The sequence below is a fragment of the Aquila chrysaetos genome, chromosome 5 (genome assembly GCF_900496995.4).
Source record: "Aquila chrysaetos chrysaetos chromosome 5, bAquChr1.4, whole genome shotgun sequence".
Classification (NCBI taxonomy): Eukaryota; Metazoa; Chordata; class Aves; order Accipitriformes; family Accipitridae; genus Aquila; species Aquila chrysaetos.
This window is the reverse complement of record NC_044008.1, coordinates 20,876,563-20,897,940: the sequence shown is the minus strand read 5'-3', so window position 1 is coordinate 20,897,940 and position 21,378 is coordinate 20,876,563. Positions and strand designations below refer to the sequence as shown.

The following is a 21,378-nucleotide window of genomic DNA, read 5'->3' as shown; positions in this document are numbered from 1 at the left end:
TTGGTGCGAGGCAGGGGAGCGGAGGAACGTGGTCCAATCGGCGCCCGCCACGCTCCGGGCCGATTGGAGACCCCCGCGTGCGCAGAGAGCCGGGAGGAGAGGGGAGTGGTAGAGAGCTGTCTGAGGAAGCAACGGCCGTCGGTCTGGCGCGCCGCCGCCATCATGAGAACGGGCAGGCGCGATGCTCCGTAGGGGCTTCGAAGCCGTCCGCCATTTGTATTTGGCAGCCGCCTGGGAGCCCCTGTGCTGGCGGGGGCTCGCTCTGCCCTCACCTAATATGGCTGGCCGGAGAGCTGGTCACGTGGGCACGGGGCTGTTTCCCCCCCTCCCGCCTCCCGCCCTCTCCTGCCGGCGCCCTCTGCGGGGCGGCCACGTGGACGCCCGGGCGGTGAGTGCGGGCCGGGCCGGGCCGGGCCGGGCGGAGGGCGCCGCGCCCGCGGGCGGGGCGGGACGGGACGGGAGGTAACGGCCGCGTGAGGGGGGAGCGGGGAGGCCGCCAGCGGCCCCGTTCCTTCGCCGCAGCCCGGCTGCGACCGGGAGCCCCGTCCCCCGCGGAGGCGCCGGGCGGCGGCTGCTGACCGGGCGGCGGGGGCGCTGCCAGGCGGGTTCCCCCCGTCCCGGCCCTCCGCCGCCCGGGCGCGGTAGCGGCGGCGGGGCGGGAGGGAGCGCGGCAGGGCAGGGCAGCCGGCTCCTGAGGGGGCCTCCGCCGCGGGGGTCCCGTGCGGCCGCGGGGACGGTGCCGGTGTCCGCAGAGGCGGCGGGCGCCGTCGCGGCCTCGTCCCGCCGCCCCCCAGGGCTGCCCGGCAGCGACCTGACGGGGCGGGTGACGCTGAGCCCGCCGCGAGGCGCCGGCTGACGGCGGCCGGGACCCGTCCCTCCTCCGCGCCGCGGCTCGGCGGGTTCGCCGTCCCGCGTCCGTCGCCGGCGCTCGGCGCGGCTCCGCGGCGGGCGGGGAGCGGAGGAGGCCGCGCCGGCCGCGGGGAGCCGGTGGCGGGCGGGCGTCCTGAGGCGGGCCGGCCGCTAGAGAGCGCCGGGCACACGCTGCGGGGGCGGGGGGGTTCGCTCGGGGGCATTCTGTGCGCTTCTTCCCCGCCCGGTCCGAAGAGCGGCGTTGCCGACAGAGCTTCGTCGTACCTTCACAGCTGGTGCCGTCCCAGGCTTCGTTTCCTGCCTCAACTCTCTCTTCTCTTTTTTGTCCGGTTTTTTTTTTTTTTTCTGTTTTTAGCCAGTCCCCACACTCATGAGGAAATGTGTATAAGAATAGCGACTGTCGTGCTCCTTCTTAGAAAAGAAGAAAAAGCGATCCCAGCAACTACAGGTTTTAAATCTGACCTCATTCAGAAGTTAGCTTGAGAGCAAAGTTGGAAGAGCTGTTAAAGCACAGGGCAAAAGCCATGAAAATTGAAGATAATACAACATAGGTTTCCTCACAGCTGGATCAAGCCAAAGAGGGAGGACCTTATAGTGGGAGGCCCTTGGTGGTTCTGCTTAGGTGGCTCCATACGGAGCATGTGAGGGAGTGAAATGCAGTCTCTGCAGACAGATTCAACAGTTTGGCTGCCAGACTCTAACCTATTTGTACTGAAGAGTGTCTGAAAAACATAAGTGAGCTAAATATGGTAGATTTTTCATGGGAAGAGTAAAAAGTTAGTTGCTGGAACTAATGACACTTCCACGGAAAAAGGATAGGAACAGAATAAACCATTTTTTATGAAAGCACTTTGGCCTTTTTTTTTTTTTTTTTTAATGTAAGAAAACAATTTATTTTCTCCCAGTTTAATCCCAGGAAGGGATGAATGTGTTGGAAATCTCCGCTCTTCTATGATTCAGTCTTGATGTAGACATTTGGGGGGCAGTCAGTGTGGCTTTGTGGTACAGGTCCGAGAAAGATTCTTCTAAAGTTGTTAGAACATTAATGATGGATAAAACTATTTGTATTCACTTATGGTATTCCTTAAACCTTCATTATTAAAATAATTTTATTAAGTGAAAATCTGTTTCTGTGGTTTTGGCACTTAAGAATAAAAGTTGTAATTGCCAGTATTTTGCCTTTATATAGCAAATTTATTTTAAACATCACATGCAGTGTCTACTTGTCTTGATAAATTCCACTTGAATTTTGAGGTTTGTCAGCATCAGTTTTTGACAGAGCAAGTTATCTTGAGTCTTGACAAGACCACTAAATTTATTAGGCTCTATCTCAGAAACCTAGGTGTTGTCTTTGTGCTTTGGTTTTTTATCTGCTAGCGTGTTTCCCTTCAGGGAATCTCAGTATGTGTAATGCATGTAATTATCTTCAAAATGTATGAGTTTGCTGGCAAGCTTACTTTCTTCAGGCATACAAAAGGATTGGAGTCAACAAGATAAAAAAAAAAAAAAAAGCCTTGTGATAAACTGTGTATGGGATATGTAGCTTCCCTGTCATTCTGATGATTTAGGAAGTTGGGAACTGATTATTTATGTGATCAGCTAAAGATGTCAGGAGCAGGCTATATTGTAGAGTGGTCAGGGTATAATGAATGCAATATTTATAGGTGAAGGTAACATCCTTTTATTATACAACTGATAATCGTTAAGAAGGAAAAAATAGAGCTTCTTGGCACTTGGGTCCTTTTACAAGGATTCATTGTCCTAAAATACCTGAAATGTTAAGAAGCTGTGAATTGGGAATGAGGAATACCTACCGTGCTGGTGTATTACATGCTACTTCACATGGCACAAGCTACTCAAATGCCTGTGTTGCTATGTGCAGCGGTGGATTGATCCTTCAGAGTCCGTTTTTCGTTCAGGTAAGTTTGGCCAGAAACGTGAGATGCCTCTGTGTGTATTGGAAGAATTCAGCAAGAGAGCTTTCTACAGACGAGAACTTGTGCAAGATGAATTATCCTGTGCAGAGGCTTAATTCCTGCCAAACACTTCTTGAGGTGCTCCTGATGGCAGTCCCATACCTCTTTTGCTGCTGCTTTGGAAGAAGGATTCCATCGTAGCATAACCCATTTTTTATCCATCCTTGTAAAGAAGTAGTACTAGGCACAGATTAAAAAGACTTCTTTGCACTTCCTGGTATGTTGTGTTTATTTAGGCTCTTAACATTGCAAAACAAGCCAAAAATCCTAAGGACCTGCCACAGAACTCTCTGTCTTTGAGCCCAGAGTTAGAGCTTCAGTTACAGTCTGTAACAGCAACAATTATGAGAAAAAGAGGTGCAGCCAGCGATGCATATAAATAATATGGGGATGTATGCAGTTTACAGGAAGTACACAAATTTGGGGATTTATTGGTGTTAGCTGTGAAAATAAGGAACATTAGCTCACTCTATTTATTTTTACTAATGAGCAGGACAAACATCAGTTCAGGAAAAGGTAACTCGAGGAGGCAGTTGCTACGTGATCCTAGCAAATCTACCAACTGTGTTACATCTGTTTGATGGACGTATTTAGACCAAAACATGGGAGAAAATATCTCTAACCAAAACCCCAGTTGTACCTTACAGGTGCTATTTTTAAAGCTTTGTTTCTGTGAGAACAGAACAAGAATAACAATAACCAAAATCTCTTGTCTTTCATTAAATTGTAGACTTAACAAAAACTGGGAAGCTTAAATTAAAAGAATGTGAAGTAGATTACCATGTTTTTGCTGGAAATGGCTATGGAAAATAACTTTGTTCTGTTTTTTACTGGTTCGTAATCTGAAACTAGAAAAGATGAGCTGTTTACCCATGACAATACCTATGCTTTATTTGCTCTGGCATCACCTGGACATGTGATTTTATCATCATCGTAACATACATCCGAAGCACTACCACAAGAATGGCTCAGCGCAGTGTTGTGAAACTGAGCACTAGGGAGAGATGGCCTTCATTTCTGGGTAGCAGTAGGAAGGATGGGGTTCAGACCATCTCAGGCCGTGGTGACACGTGGTGTGGGTGCCGAAGGGGACTCGTCCTTCACTTGACGAGTCGGGACCTAGCCACCAGCAAACTCAAAAGGTCGAAGTGCTCTGTTCTGAGCAATTTCTCATCCCCGTGGTTCCTCTGCCACTAGTTTCAGAGTCCTAGACAAATGAGAGAGTGTGTTCGAAAGATCATGTGTAAATCCAGTGTGCGATTAAAGCAAGAGTAAATTACAAAGCTGTCTCTCCCACAAAGCACAGACGTAATTGAGGTGGCACTCTCGGCAGTGGTGGCAGTATAGAACGCAAAGGGAAATACTCTGTTAAGTAGGGTCTATGTTGTCTGAGTTTTTCTAGGTGAAAACTAAAATCTTTACAGAAGGTGGCATAAATCCTGAAATGCTGTCTGAATGCTTTTTTGGCTATCTACTCAGTTTACTGAATGTATAAAAAAAATTGGATGGATTATTTAATTTATTAGCCTTTGTTTAAACTTTTACAGTACTGTAGTAAGTTTTCCTTGCATTATCCATCTCTCTTTTTCTGTTTGTACACTTTATACAGTGTTACTAATGTATTTTCTTTTAATTTTGTTTTTAATAATAATAGAATATAAGTGAATTTCAAACCCAGTATGGCTCAGAAGAGGAGCTCAAGTGGGCGGTCATTCCCATTGCTGCTGCTGATTATTGTTGTGGCCTTTGTTCATTTAACTGTCTGTCCTTTTACAAAAGTGGAGGAAAGCTTTAACCTACAAGCTATCCATGATGTGGTGTACCACCAACTGGACTTGGATAAGGTAAATTCAGAAGAAGGTGTTCTTTCTTGGACACTGTTATTAAAGATTGCAATTCCATGCTATATGAGTAGGGCAAATGCAATGTGAATATGATTTATCCCAGTTTTCCTTTGTTTCTGATTTGCCTGCCTTACTTAGATTTTCCTTTTTGCAGTATGACCATCATGAATTTCCTGGAGTTGTCCCAAGAACGTTCCTTGGACCAATTTTTATTGCTGCTCTTTCCAGCCCAGCTATATATGTACTTTCTGTGCTAAGAATGTCCAAGTTCTACTCGCAGCTGATAGGTATGAGAACTTTAAATCATCAGAATACAGATTTTTACTACTGGACTAATGGGTGACATGGTTTTAACATTCAGTGTTTGGATCAGTGGTTAAAATGTGATATTCTTTTCCTTAATGAGGGATTTTGCAGACTGTTGGTACTTAAAGCTAGCATGGCAGTTCCACCCCCTCTTTGGGGTAACTAACAGCACAGAGAAAGTCGGTACTAACAAATGTCAGACAGTTTAGAAAAAGCAAGTGTCTTCGGAGAACACGCTCCCATGTGTGCTTCCATGTACGCTTCAGAAAATACTAACTTGGGCATAGGAGCATTGACCTTTGTGCAAAAGTATCAGACAAGTTAAAGGTGGATTAAAATAAACAAACTAATGGGGAGGTTTGGGTTTGTTTTTTTTTTTTTTTCTTTGAAGTGGGTTATATTGTGGTATCTTCAGTATTATTCTTCATAACTTCTTCCCATTAGGTTATGTAACATGGTTGTTCGTTAGTGATCCGTCCGGTATTACTCTTAATTCCCATTTTTATTCTTCTAATAGTCCGAGGAAGCTTGGGGCTCAGTGTGATTTACACGTTATGGAAGTTGCAGAAAGAAGTTAGAAAGCAGTTTGGAGCAACTACATCAACAGTCTTCTGTCTCATCACTGTTACTCAGTTTCATTTGATGTTTTACTGTACACGAACCCTCCCTAATGTGTTTGCACTCCCTTTTGGTAAGTATTTGCATAGCAATAATTTTAAAATATAAAAATTCTTTTCAAATATGTCAGCACATATGTGCTTTCAAAAAGCACAGAAAATGTGAGGTCAGACATAGACAAATAATATATGTGCTTGATTAAATTGTGTGGTAGCAAGACTAGAAGACTTAAGCAGTTGTGATTTCTTTCTTTTTTTTTAACCGTATATGCTTACAATGACCATTGAATCAAGTTTTATTGAATCTGAGTATATGTGGAGTTTGTCAGATGGCTTTGATTAACTAAAGGTTTGGGTACACATACCTGATGCATAAAACATAGAGCTATTGAAAAGGCAGTAGGTACACCTGCAGTTCAAAAAAAAAAAAAAAAATCTGTGAACTTTGTCTACACAGGAAACAGCTTTCTCATTAGACTGTGGAACAAACTCCCACCGCAACCTCTCCACCTTCCTCTTCTGGATTTATCTACAAATGTAGCAGTTTGTACACTTAAGGGGGGGGAAAAAATCAAAGTCAAAACATTACTTTACACATACAGTTTTTCCCTAAAGATGATGAGAGGGAAGATTAACCACATGTGACAGATAGTAGCTGAGTCACTTAATGCTTCAGTGCAAGTTGTTCAACTAATAAAATCATGAGGTTGGTGTAAGAAGCTGTCTAGATCAGAACTGAAAAACAAAACAAAAAGCAGTTGAATTGTCAGATAAACACTGTGTAGTAATAAACAACTTGTATTTTTTAATACCTGCAGAAATTATCCAAGTTGCGTCATGGTTTTGTACTATTAATATTTCATACATTTTCCTTAGGATCATGACCACTTTACTATGTAGTCATAAACTGTGGAAAAAGTAGAGGCAACTTCATCTGTAGAGTTACGGTGTGTCTTCAGCTAGCCGTGCAAATGGATTTATAGTTCTTCTCCCTGAGCGGTAGTCTGTAGTCTCTTTTTCATATTTGAAATGGGGTGCTGTTATCATGAACACAGGATATACTCAGCCAAGAGAATAATTCTGCAGCTGATACTGAGCAATAATAATTATGAATCTTAGTTTGAAAGGTTTTTAGTACTCCCTTAAGGTTTTGGGGTTTGTTTTTGTTTGGGTTTTTTTACCCAAAGGCTATTAAATATACTGTCTAGGAAGAGTTCCCATGTGTTTCTTCTGTGGTTATACTTTTCCTAATTACTTAAGCATCAACAGTAGAAAGTTGTGCATTATTCCAAATTACATTTCGCTAACAGAGGAAGAATTTCTGGGCTAGAAATGGTAGGAAGACCAAGAGGGCATTGGTGGGAACTTAGAGGAACAAGACACTAGTATTGAGAAAAGTGTTGCCCTTTAGAAAACGAATAGTTCAGTGTGTGAGACAGTGTGCTTTATTTTTGCAGTGCTCCTGGCATTGACATTTTGGATACAGCAAAAGCAAAGGCCATTCATTTGGTTCTCGGCTTTGGCAATTATAGTCTTCAGATCAGAGCTCTGCATCTTCTTAGGCCTCATGCTCCTGGTGACGTTATTAACTAAAAGAATCTCCATATTCAAGGTGCTTTCCCATGCTGTTCCTGCTGGAATTTTTTGGTTGGGTAAGTATTTGCTTGGAAAAAACAAATGCCACATAGTAAATTCAACAGAAATCTGGACTGACTTCTCTGGTGACCTGGCCCTGAGGCCTTTTTTTTTTTTTTTTTTGTCTGATTCCATTTTCTAGTAATAGGACAAGGATATTTATTTCTTTGAAAATTTCCATGTGAGGATATAGGTGTGCATGGAGCAGTAGAAAGATACTGTGACTCCCACCTTTAGATGCTTACAGTATGATGTCCTGGTCTTAAAAAGGCTTAGACATGCAAACTGATTTTAGTATAATTAGTACCTGGCTGTAGCTACACCTGCATTATTAGCTGTAGTATCTATTGCCGTGATGATAAGCTGAATCCCAGGATAAAATACGACAGTGTGACAGATGGGGAAACTGAGCAAGAAGGTTGTAGGGAGAGTCACAGTTCAGCTCTGTTTCTTTATTACATTAATTTTAATAGCTTAAGTGATTATCCATGCTAGAGAGGTTGAAAAATCTCCTTGTCTCTACTGATCCATGGAAGGCTCGTGCATATGCATGTGAATACTCTAAGCTTCTCTGCCAGCCTACCTAATTAAAAATGCTGTTGTCAGATGCCTGATGATGACCTCTAGTAGTGTGCTGTTCCTTCCACAGCATGGGCAGTAGAAACAGTAAGATCATGCCATGCGCATTTGGAGGCACCTCACAGCATAAGAGTTTGGAGGTCCAATGGGAATTAGTCACTGGTACTCCCATTCCGTCTCTGGGCAAACTTCTTAAATACCAGAGCAGTTTTCAGAGAGCTGAGTGGAAGAGATGGGGCTGATGGATTTGCTACTCTTCTGTCTTTTTGCCTTTCATCCCTTACCCTCCTTCCCTCACACCTAATAAACAGTAGCAAACTTCTAGAGATTGTTTATCTTAACTTACTAGCTTTACAATAAAAATCCATTTAGTACCATTTGAAGTTAACCTGGGTTTATTACCATTCATTAAATTTAATGCTCTAATATTCTTTTGAAACAAACTAATTAAACCACTGTTTTTCACACCTGGGGTTGGAGTGGGGCGAATCTCAATCAGATTCCTATCTAACATGCTTCTATTAAGAAGTGCCTCCCTCTCCTGCATTTCCACTGCAAGACAGACAGATTCAACCTTCTCTGTGGCTTTGGGTGAGGCTTACAATGCATGTTCCAGTTTATGCTGATCTCATCAGTAAATGTGCAATTTGGATGTGCTAGTTTGCTTTTCCCTAGTTTTTAATTCATGCAGATTTGTATTTCTTTTAATTCTTTTAGGGCTAACAGTTGCTGTGGATTCTCTATTTTGGAGGCAACTTGTGTGGCCAGAGGGGAAAGTGCTCTGGTATAACACAATTTTGAACAGAAGTTCCAACTGGGGAGTATCCTTTGAAATGTCCAGGGAAAAAGACCTATTGAACACTATCAGTCAAAGCGAAGACTTGATGTAACCTATTCCTGAGACTCGCTTACAGTGTTAAATTCTACCTTTCATCTAGTATTTCATTATTTGAAGCTTATGAGACAATGTCTGTTTCTTAGATCTTTCTGTAAATTTTAACTTTCCTCTGCTGACTGTTCCTTCTTGCTTCTTTGTGTTCTACCAATGTTAAAGCCAGGTTTCTTCCCCTTGGTTTTTCAGGTTGCCCATCATTAGCACCATTTGATGTTGGGTGATGTGAATGTAGTTACGCAACTGCTTTTATTTCTCAAAGGGTAAGGCAGAAACCCAAATGCCTGGAAGAATGCGATATATATAAAGTATACTGCATATTTACAAAATTCGCATGTACTACTGTAAAGAATAGTTACTTTACTTGTCAGCAGTGAAAGCATCCTTAACTCTCCTTTTCATCTTGAAGACCTCCCCCTTCTTGTGGTATTTCTATTCAGCCCTGCCTCGTGCTTTGGGATGTAGCATTGTATTTGTACCTTTAGGTGTAGCAGAAAAGAGAACTCGGATACTACTTTTGCCAGCACTGGGCTTTATTTTCTTGTATTCATTTCTCCCACACAAAGAGCTGCGTTTTATCATATATACTTTCCCTGTCTTCAACATAGTGGCTGCTAAAATGTGCTCACGAATGTAAGTTCAAAATTCTGTTTTGTTTTTTTTTTCTTCTCTGAAAATGCAAAAGAAAAGCAAAACTATTATTACTATTTTTATGCACTTTTTATCTTGGAGTCTGGATCTTCAGATCTTCTCAAATCTCTTGGATTTGAGATCTTCATACGCTTTAGAAAGGAGGTCTGTATCACTGTACCCATTTGACTAATGAGGGAAATGGAGACAAAGAAAAGTTAAATGATTTGGCAGGACCATTTGACAGTTTGGGTCAGTGTCAAGAATAGAGCCCTGATTTTACTGTTACGCCGTTACAATTCAGTTTATTTTATCCACCAGAGAAAAAGATACATTCCGGTGTACTACTGTGTTGTTAACACAACTTACCTTAGGAGGTAGTTTAATGCACAGGTGGGGGTCCTGAAATGTGGAGTTTGTATGGTTAAACTTCAGTATTTTGAGTAAACACATTGAAGTTAAATTGTGAAATTCTTTGAAAGAGAATACTTTCATAGCTAAAGGTTTTAAACACAGAAATACTTGGCTTTATTGATGAGCTTTTATTAGCTTTATTAATGAGAATATTCTAATTTGTATGCATTCCATACACACGATTGTAATAAAGTTTGCATTAATCTTTATTATCTAGCAGTGCAGTTTTCGTAAAAGCTCTGTCACAATAGTCAATGACCAGTATGGAAGAAAAATAACAGTTTATTCTTACTCTTTCCCCCCCCGCCCCCTTCAACAGTCTGAATAACTACCGAAAATCTTGGCTGTACAAACTTGGATCTTTCTTTGTTATAATACATCTTCTAGTTAATGCTGCTTATTCAGCAACATCTTTATATGTTTCACATTTCAATTATCCTGGAGGAGTGGCAATTCAGAAGTTACATGAGTTGGTACCTTCAACAGCAGGTATGTAAAGCTGGCTTGAGGTATGTTAGCCTAATTTCAATTGCTTTTTTTTTTCTGCTAGTGTATCTTTACGTGTATTGGATATTACTACTTCACACTATTTACCTGCGTGTTTTCTGTTACTATTTTGTTAATTTATTAATCAGAGTGTTCTTAGAAGAATTTTGAAATTGTACTTTGTTTTCTTTGTTTCTGTAGATGTCTCTGTTCATATTGATGTGGCTGCAGCACAAACAGGAGTTTCTCGGTTTCTAGAAATCAATTCAGATTGGAGGTATGTTATGAATGAGGTATTTTGATCTGAAGACAGGAGCCTGCTTTTTCCTTTTTTGTATATGCACAGGGGCAAGCATCACAGATACTGTTTCTGGTATAGCATATTTATTAAGCCAGGTCAAGAACAATGTAAATCTTCAGAGAATTTTGATGTGTGCAGTGCTGCCATTCCAGAAGTAGAGCACTGCAACATTTTTTAATTGTTTTGGTTGGTTCTGGTTTGCCTAAATAGCGTAGAATCTTTAAAAGACATCAGAAACTGCAAAAAAATTGTTAGCTTACTAAAACACCAATATCTTTAATGCAGCTACGTTTGACATCTCACTAGATCTCGTAAAACACAGCTGTAGGTGAACACTTTTATGCTCTTGGCAGAACAGTGTATATAATTGTGGGGGTATCTTCTCATTTTGTTTGTATTTGAATGATGTGAGGCTTATCTGCATATTAATATACAAAGTCTATTTTTATGTGGAATGTCCTTCACATAGATTGCATTGATGCCGCTGTTGTGGACTATCGGTCACGTCCATTGGCTCTGAGAGAAAGCAGTTGAATGCTTTGTTACCATGACCACTAGTGATGTACAACAGTTTTAAGAATCAGAATTTTGAAATGAATAGTAGGAGACATTTGTGGGACGGCATTGTTTGCTTTTCAGGATGCAGACCAAAAAAAAGGCACCTTTCTCATTCTTAGGCCTAGCTCTTCAGCTGAAGTGTAGGTTTCTAATTTAAAATGTGATCTTAATGAAAATGATTCAGCAGAAAGTGACACAAAGCCTCACTTCATACTTGTGCAAAACGAAAGCAATACAAGCAGATTTTGATTTAAGAAGTACTCTGAGCATGGAGTTCTTTTTCCCCAGTTACAGTCTTCAGGATCAGATGAACAAACATAATTTAATTATTGGTATGTTTAGAGATAAAAGCATTTGGGAAGTAAAGAGGGAGAAGGGGAAAAACAAGTATGCTTCTGGGGGAATTATAAAAACCAACGAGCTTGCTAGGTCTTATTTTATTTCCATACTCTCTCATAATATTGTGATGGTATGGACAGTTTAAAGCTGAATTGCCTTCACAGTTACCAGTCCAATGTTTATTTCAAATTGTTTTTTGCATGTTCAGTCTAGAGAAAGTCTTAAGCCATCAACAATCAGGAGACATTAAACTATTAGAGTGCAAGTAATAGAACACGCATGACAGCTAAAATGTTCCAATCTTTGTTTTTTGAATATACTTAAGTACACACACTACTCTGAATACAACTCTACTCTCTAAATACAATTCTTAATTTCCATGAGCATTTTGAGGGTGGTGGGTTTTGGATCATTTTGGGCTTGCAAGGCTGTAGTGTAGTGGGATTGGAAGGTAAGCAAATAATATCCCTGTCACTGATGGTTGTTTCATAGTGTTGCAGCTACAGAGCAGTTTGCCTCTCTCACTTTTATCTTGACTCATCATAAAAAAGCCTCAAGGAAGGGCTGATTCACCGTAAAGTTTCACATTGGAAAAATCAGGCAAAATCCACAACTAAGCATCATACACGGGACTACCACTTTGACAGCATGTCCTGGTTTTGGCGGGGATAGAGTTAATAGAGTTAAACCACGACACAGCACAATAGTGCAAAGTTTAGTGGCACCAGCTGTCCATTTTCTCTTTTTCCAAGGAAGTGACAGCCTTTCAGATGGGTCTGAAAATGAGAAAACTCATTTACCATCTTCATAGAATGTGTACATCAGGTGAAAACAGATTTATGGATAGAGTGGCTATGAAGGCTGATGATTCATCTTTCTAACTAACAATACATCTTTCTAACTAACTACAATCTATAAATAAGTGTCTTAAAGTTAACAGCTTTTGGTGGCGTGCTCAGATGAGATCTATTTGCCTCAAGAAAAATGCAAGTGATCTCTTATTTTTCTTCAAAGGGTGATTGAAAGAAGCTTGATGCAGGTTCTTACACAGGACAGGTGTTACAGTCTTGTCTTCAATTAGTGCAGTCTCTTTGAACCAGGAATAAATATGCTGTGTAAGCTTAAAGTATTTAAAAATAATAAAATCCAGAGATGCTTGCAGCCAGATGAAAGGCCCTTTATTTGCTGATGAAGAAAATGCAGAACTAGTAGTAGGTAAAGTTGTTATGAAGTAGGACATTCCTTCTGCCAGTTTGGATGCATGTACTATCCTAAGTGGTATTGTGATCTTTTTGGAAATAGCAGATGAAGTTAGTGTGCAATTTTTTTTTAGAAGAAAGCACTTGTTCAGTGTCCAAAGTCTAATTCTGCATTATATGGTGCATTTATTGACACCTCTGGATTCTGTCAGCCTGGGGTCTGTTCTGGGTTGCCAAAATTTTAGTTAACAATCCACACAAATCCTGCAGTTTGCTGTAGAGTACTTGCTTTAAATATCTTAAACGTTAATGACTGCTATGTCAGGGAGTGTTGTAAAAATATAAATTGATATTGTTTCCAGTTTTTCACTGCGGATTCAGGCAGATGAGAGGCCAGGCCTGCAAAGACATGTGGCAAAAGGAGTAAATCCGGGCTGCATCTAGGTGCATTTAAGAGTGTGTAGAGTTGGGATTACACCACTTCCCTACCAGTGTCCATGCCTGTAAGAAAAGCCACAGCCTTGAGTAAGTTGCTTGTGAAATGCATGGGAGGAATCAGGTGCCTAAGAATAGGAGCTCCAAAAGCTGGTAGAAAACAGTTCACAGAAAAGGGCGACAGAAAGGGTGAAGAACCGGGCACTGCACTTCGCTTGGGTTACAGTGCATGGACACGCTTTTATAATTAGATGCCGAAGACTGTCTTGTCATAAACTAAAGGTGAGTAACCTCCATCTTAACCTTTGTCTTCTGGACTGTTGCCCAGCATTAGTGTAGAATGTTTTTCTGGGATATAGAGCAAAGATTTGAATCCAGGTCTCCTGTTTTTGGAAGCACACTTAACAGTGGTCTACGGAGTGTTTTGGGGTGGACTTACCTTATTCTTCCCCTTTGAAGTTGTTGGATCGCGGACTCAATCAGGCTGCCATGTCCAATATGAGCATCCTAACCCTTGGGCTATAAATTCCACCTGACTCTCTTCAGTGAATAAATAAATAACTATTGTGAAATAGAACCATGTCTTCATGAGACAGTGAGGGAGAACTATCTCAATTTCTAGAAAATTATAGAGGTTCATACAGCTCTGTGAGATAACAAACTTAAGTTCTGGGCTTAGATCACACAGAGAGTGACTGAACCTAGATCTTTCACATCCCTGCCAAATGCTTAAGTCACTTGTTTTCTCAGCCTGTAAATTCCCTCTATGGCTAGATTGAATATAACTCCTTTTAAGAAATAACTAAGTGTACATGTTAAATAGTTTTAGAACTCACTAGTTACTTCTTATAGAATTTTTTAAATATATAATTTATATATGTTTAGGTACCTAAACAGGTTTATAAAAGCTGACCCAAAGTGACTTGCCCAAACATGTAGTAGATCAGGGAACTGAACCCAGAAATAACAAGTGCCAAGTTAATACTGTAATTGCCAGGCTGTTCTTTCTTTCCTACAGTGTTCAAGGAATTATTCTCCCTGCTGTTCTCTGAGGCTCCTACTTTAATGTATGACTACCAGAAGAGAAAGTTTTCTGCTAAAGTGCCTCTCAACTTTTTTTTTTCTCAATTAAAAAAAAACCAAAACCAAAAGAACCCCAAACTTATCCAAACCACAATTCTTGTAGAGTAAAACTTAAAAATGAGTCCAGTTTTCTACAGTCTTAGACTTTGATGTGTCCTTTCTCCACAGAACTCAAATAGAGGACTAGTGAGAAATTTTCTAGGAGTCCTGATTTATATCACAGTAGCAGCAGAAAGACTTGCATGGAATGACTGGCTACCTAAACTCTTCAAAAATACTATTTCCTCCTCCAGTACTAGTTTATTTAATCAAGAGATATAACTGAGAATGTTACAGTTCCTTTTGTGTTTCATCTTGGATGCTACATGCCCTTGTGATAATGGAGATGTTTAATATGTAAAGAGAGGAATGTAAATAAGCCTTCTTTATTCTTTACAGGTATGACAAAAGAGAAGATGTTAAACCAGGAGACCAGTTGATGTTTTCGTACACACACATACTGATGGAAACAAACCCTCTTCAGATATCACATTACAAGACAACCCACAGGCCACTGGCAAATATACCTGGCATCAGTAAAATTGGGTTGAACCTTACTGCACTACCTCCTTTTACTTTAAATTTGAAACCAAAATTAGTACTGTTGGAAAAACTTCCTCTATCATCTTGACTGTGAATTTTAAGTAAGTCTTTTGATGTAATTTTGCTGATGACTGAATAATCTAAGACAGCAGCAAATTGTCATTCCAGCACTGCAATTCAACTTCTGTGGAAAGGCACAGAAAATCTTTGTACTGAATGGTATTTAGCTCCGTCCTGTTTCTTACATAAATATTACAATGCATTCCTAGTCAGTATATACTCTCATACTGAGTTGTATTGTTAGATATGTTTGAGAGAGGCTACCTACAAGTTTAGTGGTATTAAGTAAAACCTGTCTACTTGGTTTGGGTAGCTGTTTCATCATGTAGCGCAAGTATGTCCTAATTGTCCTATATAAGATACATAATGGAACAGGTTTGTGCTACGGCAATAATTTGATATGTAATCTATGTGTGCAAAGATGTATTACTTGATGTATCAGCAGGATTGTAACCCCTTCAGTTGTCAGATTGCCTCTGTGAAACTTAATGATGTTATCAACATAGGAAAGCCATAGTCATTGTAGCTTCATCACAATACCTAATTGTGCCCTGTAGGCTACCAAGCTAATTAAAGTGAAAGATTCACTTAAAAAGCAGTTGGACCTTTTGACGAGCACTGTCTCATAACAGATTTGAGCATTAAAGGATGGTTATCTTTATTCCAACACTTCATGAATAAGCAGCAACTTGGATTTCACATGAAAAAGAATTTTAAAAATAATGTTCCCCTCTTCTGCTGTAATGATATTAATTTGCAGTGCAAAAATTTACCTATGAAAATATTCACTTGAATACACTTTTAAGAAGATAGGTGCTGTTTTCCTTTCTTTATTAAGTAAGTAGTTCCTTTGGAAAGGAATAATCTAATATGCCATGGGTTGCATTCTATAAACTAGAATAAGATAGCATGCTCTGTAGTCTCCTTTATTAGATGTTTTTGTTAAGGATGTCTGCCTAGATTGCTGAATGAAACAAGTTAAGGGGTAAACTAAGGAAAAAAAGTTAGCATTTTGGTTAGGGCCAGTTGTAATGTGACAGGAGCTCCATTAGTGTAAAAAATCAGTATTGCTGAAACAGTCATGGGCAGAAAACTATTCCTTGCTGACTGAAAACTCAAGTAAAAAATTCTTATTGAATAAAGTGTTTTGGGGTTTTTTTAAAGTGTGCTTCATTCAGGAACTACCTTTACCCATGTATGTTTCAGTTTTTAGGACCACGTTTTCTTTTTATCCTTCAGATGATGTATCAGAGGAACTGATCTGGTGCGGTGGAGCCTGCTCCCCCGTGGGTGGCTGTTGCTGCCGCGCATGCTTCCTCAGGCTGAGCAGATCTGGCAAAGGCAACCTGCAGAACTTGTTGGTCCAGCCTCTGGTTGCTCTTGAAATTGAAATCACTCAAGTATTATCTACTTGACTTGTCTTTGGACAAAAATTCAGCTTCCTCTACAGCCAATTTGAACATCAAACAGTTCACGAGACAGAAGGAAGTACATGTGCAAATACCTGAGAATTTGGAACAATACAAAGGAAAACTTTTGAGTGAGGATGTAGGCCCTTATGTTACGCCTAATCACTGACTTTATGTAATTCCCCCCACACTGTAACCCACAGTTTGAGAACCTGAACTAAAATTTATCCTGCCCAAGCATAGACAAATGTCTGCAATGGTGAAGTTAGGTGTATAGTTACTCCAGCTTTCCAAATCCCTGGTTGTCAGACTCCCTCTGCAGAAAGTTGCTTCTGTTAACTACAGAGGAAACCTAGGACTATTATGCTTGCAGCATAGGCATCTCAAGCTAATGCCTGAAGTGGCAGTGAATACGTGGACATGAGGCATTTGAAGAGTTTAATCTTGCTGAATGTCAGCCACGTGGCTGACTGGAACCTTCCACAGACTTTGGTTCTGGTGTCTGGGTGCTACCTGTTGGACTGACTTACACCAGTGATGGTGTTCAGCTGTGGTAGTAGTGTGTACTACTGCTCACGGCCTCACCGCTGATGAAAATAGAAGCCATCAGCTCAAATTGGCCTGTTCAGTGTATTTGCTTGGGGTAGAGAAAGGTAAAATACATAGAAGGAGGCAGGAAAGAGATCCTGGATTGCAGTTTTGAACAGTGTCTGAAGTTTATTTAGGTCCTGTTGCATCTTGCTCTGCATATGTGGTTCTTGAAAAGTGCTGAGTTTTAAGATCTGCAGCCTGTTTGGGTTTGTAGACAGAGGACTAGATCGCGACCCGTGCAGTGCCTGCAGCACCATAGCACCAGTGGCTGTATGACTTCTGTGACGGCACAGGTAACCCCTCTGACATAGGCCGTGAATATTATGGTAGCCCACACCTGGAATAAGAAGGGGCAGCTGTCAAACTGGGATGAAGATTACTGCAGTTTTTCCCCCAACGATTGCTTTCAATAAACAAACAGTCCTTGGAATAAAACTAAAGCCATCTCCTTCCTCTTAAATGAATCTTCTTGTCTCCAAGGCCTGTGTTGTCTGCCTTTAGCTCCACAAGAAACATAGAGCTTATTTTCTCCTTTATTATAGATTAAAATTCCGTGTATTTGCATGGAAGAAACAAAGTGTGGGTTTAACTTCCCTTAGATGTAAGAGGGCACTAAGGAAGTCTCGCCCCTTCTATAAAGTGGGGCATTACAAATTCTTCTGCATTTGGGGGGTGGGGGCATAGGGGGAAGCCTCAAGTTACTGCATGAATGGTGCAGGTAAGGGAGACACTCTGAAAACTTATTTGGTGGAAGTCTGAAGGGACTTTAGTGTCATAAATTTCTCATGACTATTCAAGTTCTTAAAAGAAAAATTCCTTTTGTCTTGACTGAGTACAAACAACCCTAGCTTAGAGTATAGCTTTTCTTAATAAAAACAGAAATAGGGTGAGCATATTCAAATAATTGAGGGCTGAATTAACCTGAATAAAGCAAAAGACATAGAAGAGTCCATCCATAAATTGTTACATCTATGACATTTAAACACAGAATGCAGTTGTAAATAAAATGCATTTAACATGTATAATGCTGCTGTAGAATGAGATTTATTTTAGGATGTCTTGTTAAATTCCCCAAAGGTCAAACGTTGCGTAGGATCATGCATTGCCTTTTGAAGTTTGACTGACTTAATTTCTTACAAGCAGCATTTATTCCTGTAAAGAGCAAGGCTAACAAATGATTTGGACACAAACATGTCACCATGTCATTTCACCCAGAGATGGTGAATAATCACTGTCTTACAGCCTAAGATTTAAGACACCCCGTGTTGCAAAACTAAATAAAGTAACTGCATGAAAAAAGTTGTGGAACTCGGTGGTAGAGGACGTTTTTGGATGCTGAAAGTAAAAGCTGCTTCAACACAGGGTTAAACAGATCACTCTCCCATCAAGAACTAAAAGAACCAAAGATCAAGGAACAACCTCCAGTTCACAAAGTAGACTCTAAGTAATAGAGCGTTCAGAGCTGGGAAAAAAGATCAGACCGTATTTACCTTATACCTGCCCTAAGTACTTGCTATGGGTCTTCTCTCTCACGAACAAATTTGGGGTGAGGAGACCTGGAGGATGGTTGTATTGCATCCAACATAAAATACGCTTTATCTGTTAACACTGAGAAAAGCCAGAATGTGTCTCAGGTTCTTCCGTTTGCCATCCATTTCACTTCAGCCTTCAGAACACAACCTCAATGCAATTTAACTCATAACACATTTGAAACACTGGTCACCCCCCTTTTTCTCACGTCCTGGCCGTTTCACACATCCCCTTGGTGAGACTGGGTACGCGTTCAGGAGAACAAGACTGAGGTTGTGCTGCCCCTCCTACTGCAGTTACAGCTGTTCTAGGACCATTCCTATCCTCCTGAACAATTCTAGTTCTTTCCATAACGGTAAGGAGCTTGAAAGGCGATACCAGATTTAAGCACTTGTTTGCTGTATCTCAATTGCAATGCAAGAGTGCGTGTTTCCCTTGCATCCGAGAGCACTTTTCCATACGTAGCACAAATCACACAGAAGTCTAGTGCTGCTTTCCTCGCTTTATTACCTGCGTTCATTCTTAAATACTCCCCTTTCCCCCTCCCCACCCCCGAAGAGCCTTCCTTGTAACTTAGTACTCAAAGAGTCTTGTACAAATGACTTCACTTTCTATTTGCAAGAACAAAACCACAAGCTGAGTTTATCACCGATGTAAGCAAGACTGTTTAGCCACAGCCTTCTCGGTTAGCTGGTTACATAATTAGTCTCAGCTATGTCTTACATGAAAAATGCATCACTATCCGCTTAACATATGACACGGAAGATTAAAAGGGTGTTTGCAAAAATTCCTGAAGTTAAATGACAAAGAAACTCTGTGAAGGTTTGCTTCATTTTTTATTTAAATATGTATGATTCCTAAATGTAATTGATCCATTTTGTATGCAACTACTTATTTTAGATCAGCTCTTTAGATAAACATGAGCAACTACAACTACTTTTGATTGTTCATTTCACATCTGTTTCTAAGAGCAAAGACAGCCAGTGTTTCTTCTGAAATTCTACATCTGTCACAGGCAGTCTTTCACCAATTCTGCTTCCTTTCAGCTGCAACTGCCCTTGGTTCTGTACCAAGGCTTGATTTGTGTCTGTGTCCAGATATGTCAAGTGTAAGGTAAAAATGCTGTCTGAAATGGAGTCCATCTTTTCCTGTAAAACTGCCAATTTAAGTCAACAAACTGGAAGAAGGAATTGGTTCATACGGGGGGGGGGGGGGGGGGGGGGAGGGGGGGGGGGGAAGAGGCAGAGACAGCATTGATCTAGCCCTTGGAACCCAAGTTGATACCCAAGCTGGGGACATCACTGTAGCTACGATTTCTGGCTGGCATACTTATTTTATGAAATGAAGCACTTTTGGGCCAGTTTTGCAAGGAAACCAAGAAGGTGAAGAATCACTCTTTCTTGTCGCTAAGAATAAAGCAACGGATTAGAGTATTTGTGGAAGACTAAAATGCTTAGTTTATAAAATCTAAATAATCTGTAATTAGAAAGTGTTATTTGCTAATTATATGTTTATTTTTCCTGTGTTTAGAGATACCTAAATGCAAGTTTGTTATGGTCAGCTCTATATAGTGCCAGAAAAAAATGCTACTTTAAAGGACAGATCTCTCAACAACTGTAAACATCTACTTTCTACATCTACATATAATCAATCACATCCTTATGCTGGAATTTAAACTGCTCTAGATTGAGATTTCAGTTCCTTGTAAATTCAGAAGCTACTCTTGGGGAGCAAGGAGAAGCTATGAGTATTCCTAGTAAATACCCACTGGCCAAATCCTGCAATCAAACAGGTTTCCTTCACTTTTACTTGGTGGGTAGGGAAGGAGGCCAAATGGAAAGGGGCAATGTCAGGGGAGCATTATCACAGGTTTCCGGAGCATAATACAGATCTCAATAGATACTTTCCATTATATACCCTTCACAAGACTTAAGTTCTTTGAAAAGGCTGTTGCAGAGCATTACTTCTTCCCCTCCCTACCTTTAGTACTACGAAGTATTTCTTGCTGCAGTGCGTAATTGTTACACCTGCCTAATCTTAGAAGCAAAAGCTGTTAAGTCTGCTTACTCAGTTTATTTCTGAAGTTGCTCATGTACTGAAATTAGCTGTTTAAATAAAGCCAGTATCACTGTTGCAGGTTCACCATACCATTATGCATTAGGGAACTGTCTGCTGCTGCACGGACTGGTGCAGCACAAACTCAGCTCGATGAGAACTCCCACTGTTAACAGCTTGTGCTTTATTACAGTCTGAGAGAGGGCAATGTAAAAATAGGGGAGTTTCCTATATATTACAAATAGGAGAAGGGTTAGAAAAACCAACAGTTTTAGCAATCGTTAAGAATTTACGTTAAAAATAATAAAGTAAACCCAACACAAACCCCACCCACTCAGTAACTTACCTCAATACTTCATTGAAAGCTTTCAGCCCTTCTTTTGAAGTCATTCTTTTCTCAAAGGCGGCAGCCTGAACTGAAGATGAAGATGCCTCCGTAACTCCTATAGAAGGATCAAGGCTTACAACTGAAAAATAGCAACTTTGTGCTTTCAGTCTCTCCTATTTTTATTTAAGTTTTTAAGAACTGTTTCGATTTTAAGGCCTTTTGGGCCTGCATATTATCTTTAAAGAAATGCTAACATAAGCCTATTATTAATTCTTAACCAAGCTGACACTGAAAAACTGCAGTCTTAAGAACTAAGCCCTTCCAAAAAAAAAAAAGGAAATTGCAGGTACAAATAAAGTAGACTAACTTTAACTGATAGAATTTTACTTTTAAAAAGTCACTAGTTCTCATGCTCTCAGGAAAAATTTTGACAAAAAGCACAACTATACAATTAAGTTTCCCCATGAATAAGATGCAAACTGGGGGCAACAAAATGCCATCACTTCAGCTTTCCACATGAAAGTTACATAGGAGCTACAGTGAAGACTGCCTTCAGAGGAGCCAAGATGCTCGTTTCCAGAGAACTGGGATTTTCAGGTTCTTGTTCACTGCCAGCACTCCTGCTGGTATGATGCAGCTCTGCAATGCTTTAAGCCAAA

At 40.6% G+C, this 21,378-nt stretch overlaps 1 protein-coding gene across 2 annotated transcripts; it reads left to right on the top strand.

The window, feature by feature from the left end:
- Positions 1–129: 129 nt before the first annotated feature.
- ALG12 (ALG12 alpha-1,6-mannosyltransferase) lies at positions 130–17,246 on the top strand. 2 transcript variants are annotated; one of them, XM_041123289.1, is made up of 11 exons: positions 130–388; positions 1,226–2,789; positions 4,501–4,690; positions 4,845–4,977; positions 5,514–5,687; positions 7,071–7,265; positions 8,545–8,648; positions 9,129–9,352; positions 10,083–10,252; positions 10,451–10,526; positions 14,603–17,246. In XM_041123289.1, the coding sequence occupies exons 3-11, from the start codon at positions 4,526–4,528 to the stop codon at positions 14,832–14,834; spliced, it is 1,473 nt and encodes a 490-aa protein (XP_040979223.1). In that variant the 5' UTR covers positions 130–388; positions 1,226–2,789; positions 4,501–4,525; the 3' UTR covers positions 14,835–17,246. The 2 variants fall into 2 exon arrangements, with proteins under 2 accessions (XP_040979223.1, XP_029872278.1); XM_030016418.2 differs by lacking the exon at positions 1,226–2,789.
- Positions 17,247–21,378: the final 4,132 nt, after the last annotated feature.

Excerpts from the sequence above, each read along its gene's own strand:
- ALG12 (XM_030016418.2), top strand. The coding sequence starts at position 4,526 with ATGGCTCAGAAGAGGAGCTCAAGTGGGCGGTCATTCCCATTGCTGCTG. Across the intron at positions 5,688-7,070 it reads TGTGTTTGCACTCCCTTTTG|TGCTCCTGGCATTGACATTT; the intron begins GTAAGTATTTGC and ends TTATTTTTGCAG. Across the intron at positions 7,266-8,544 it reads TGCTGGAATTTTTTGGTTGG|GGCTAACAGTTGCTGTGGAT; the intron begins GTAAGTATTTGC and ends TAATTCTTTTAG.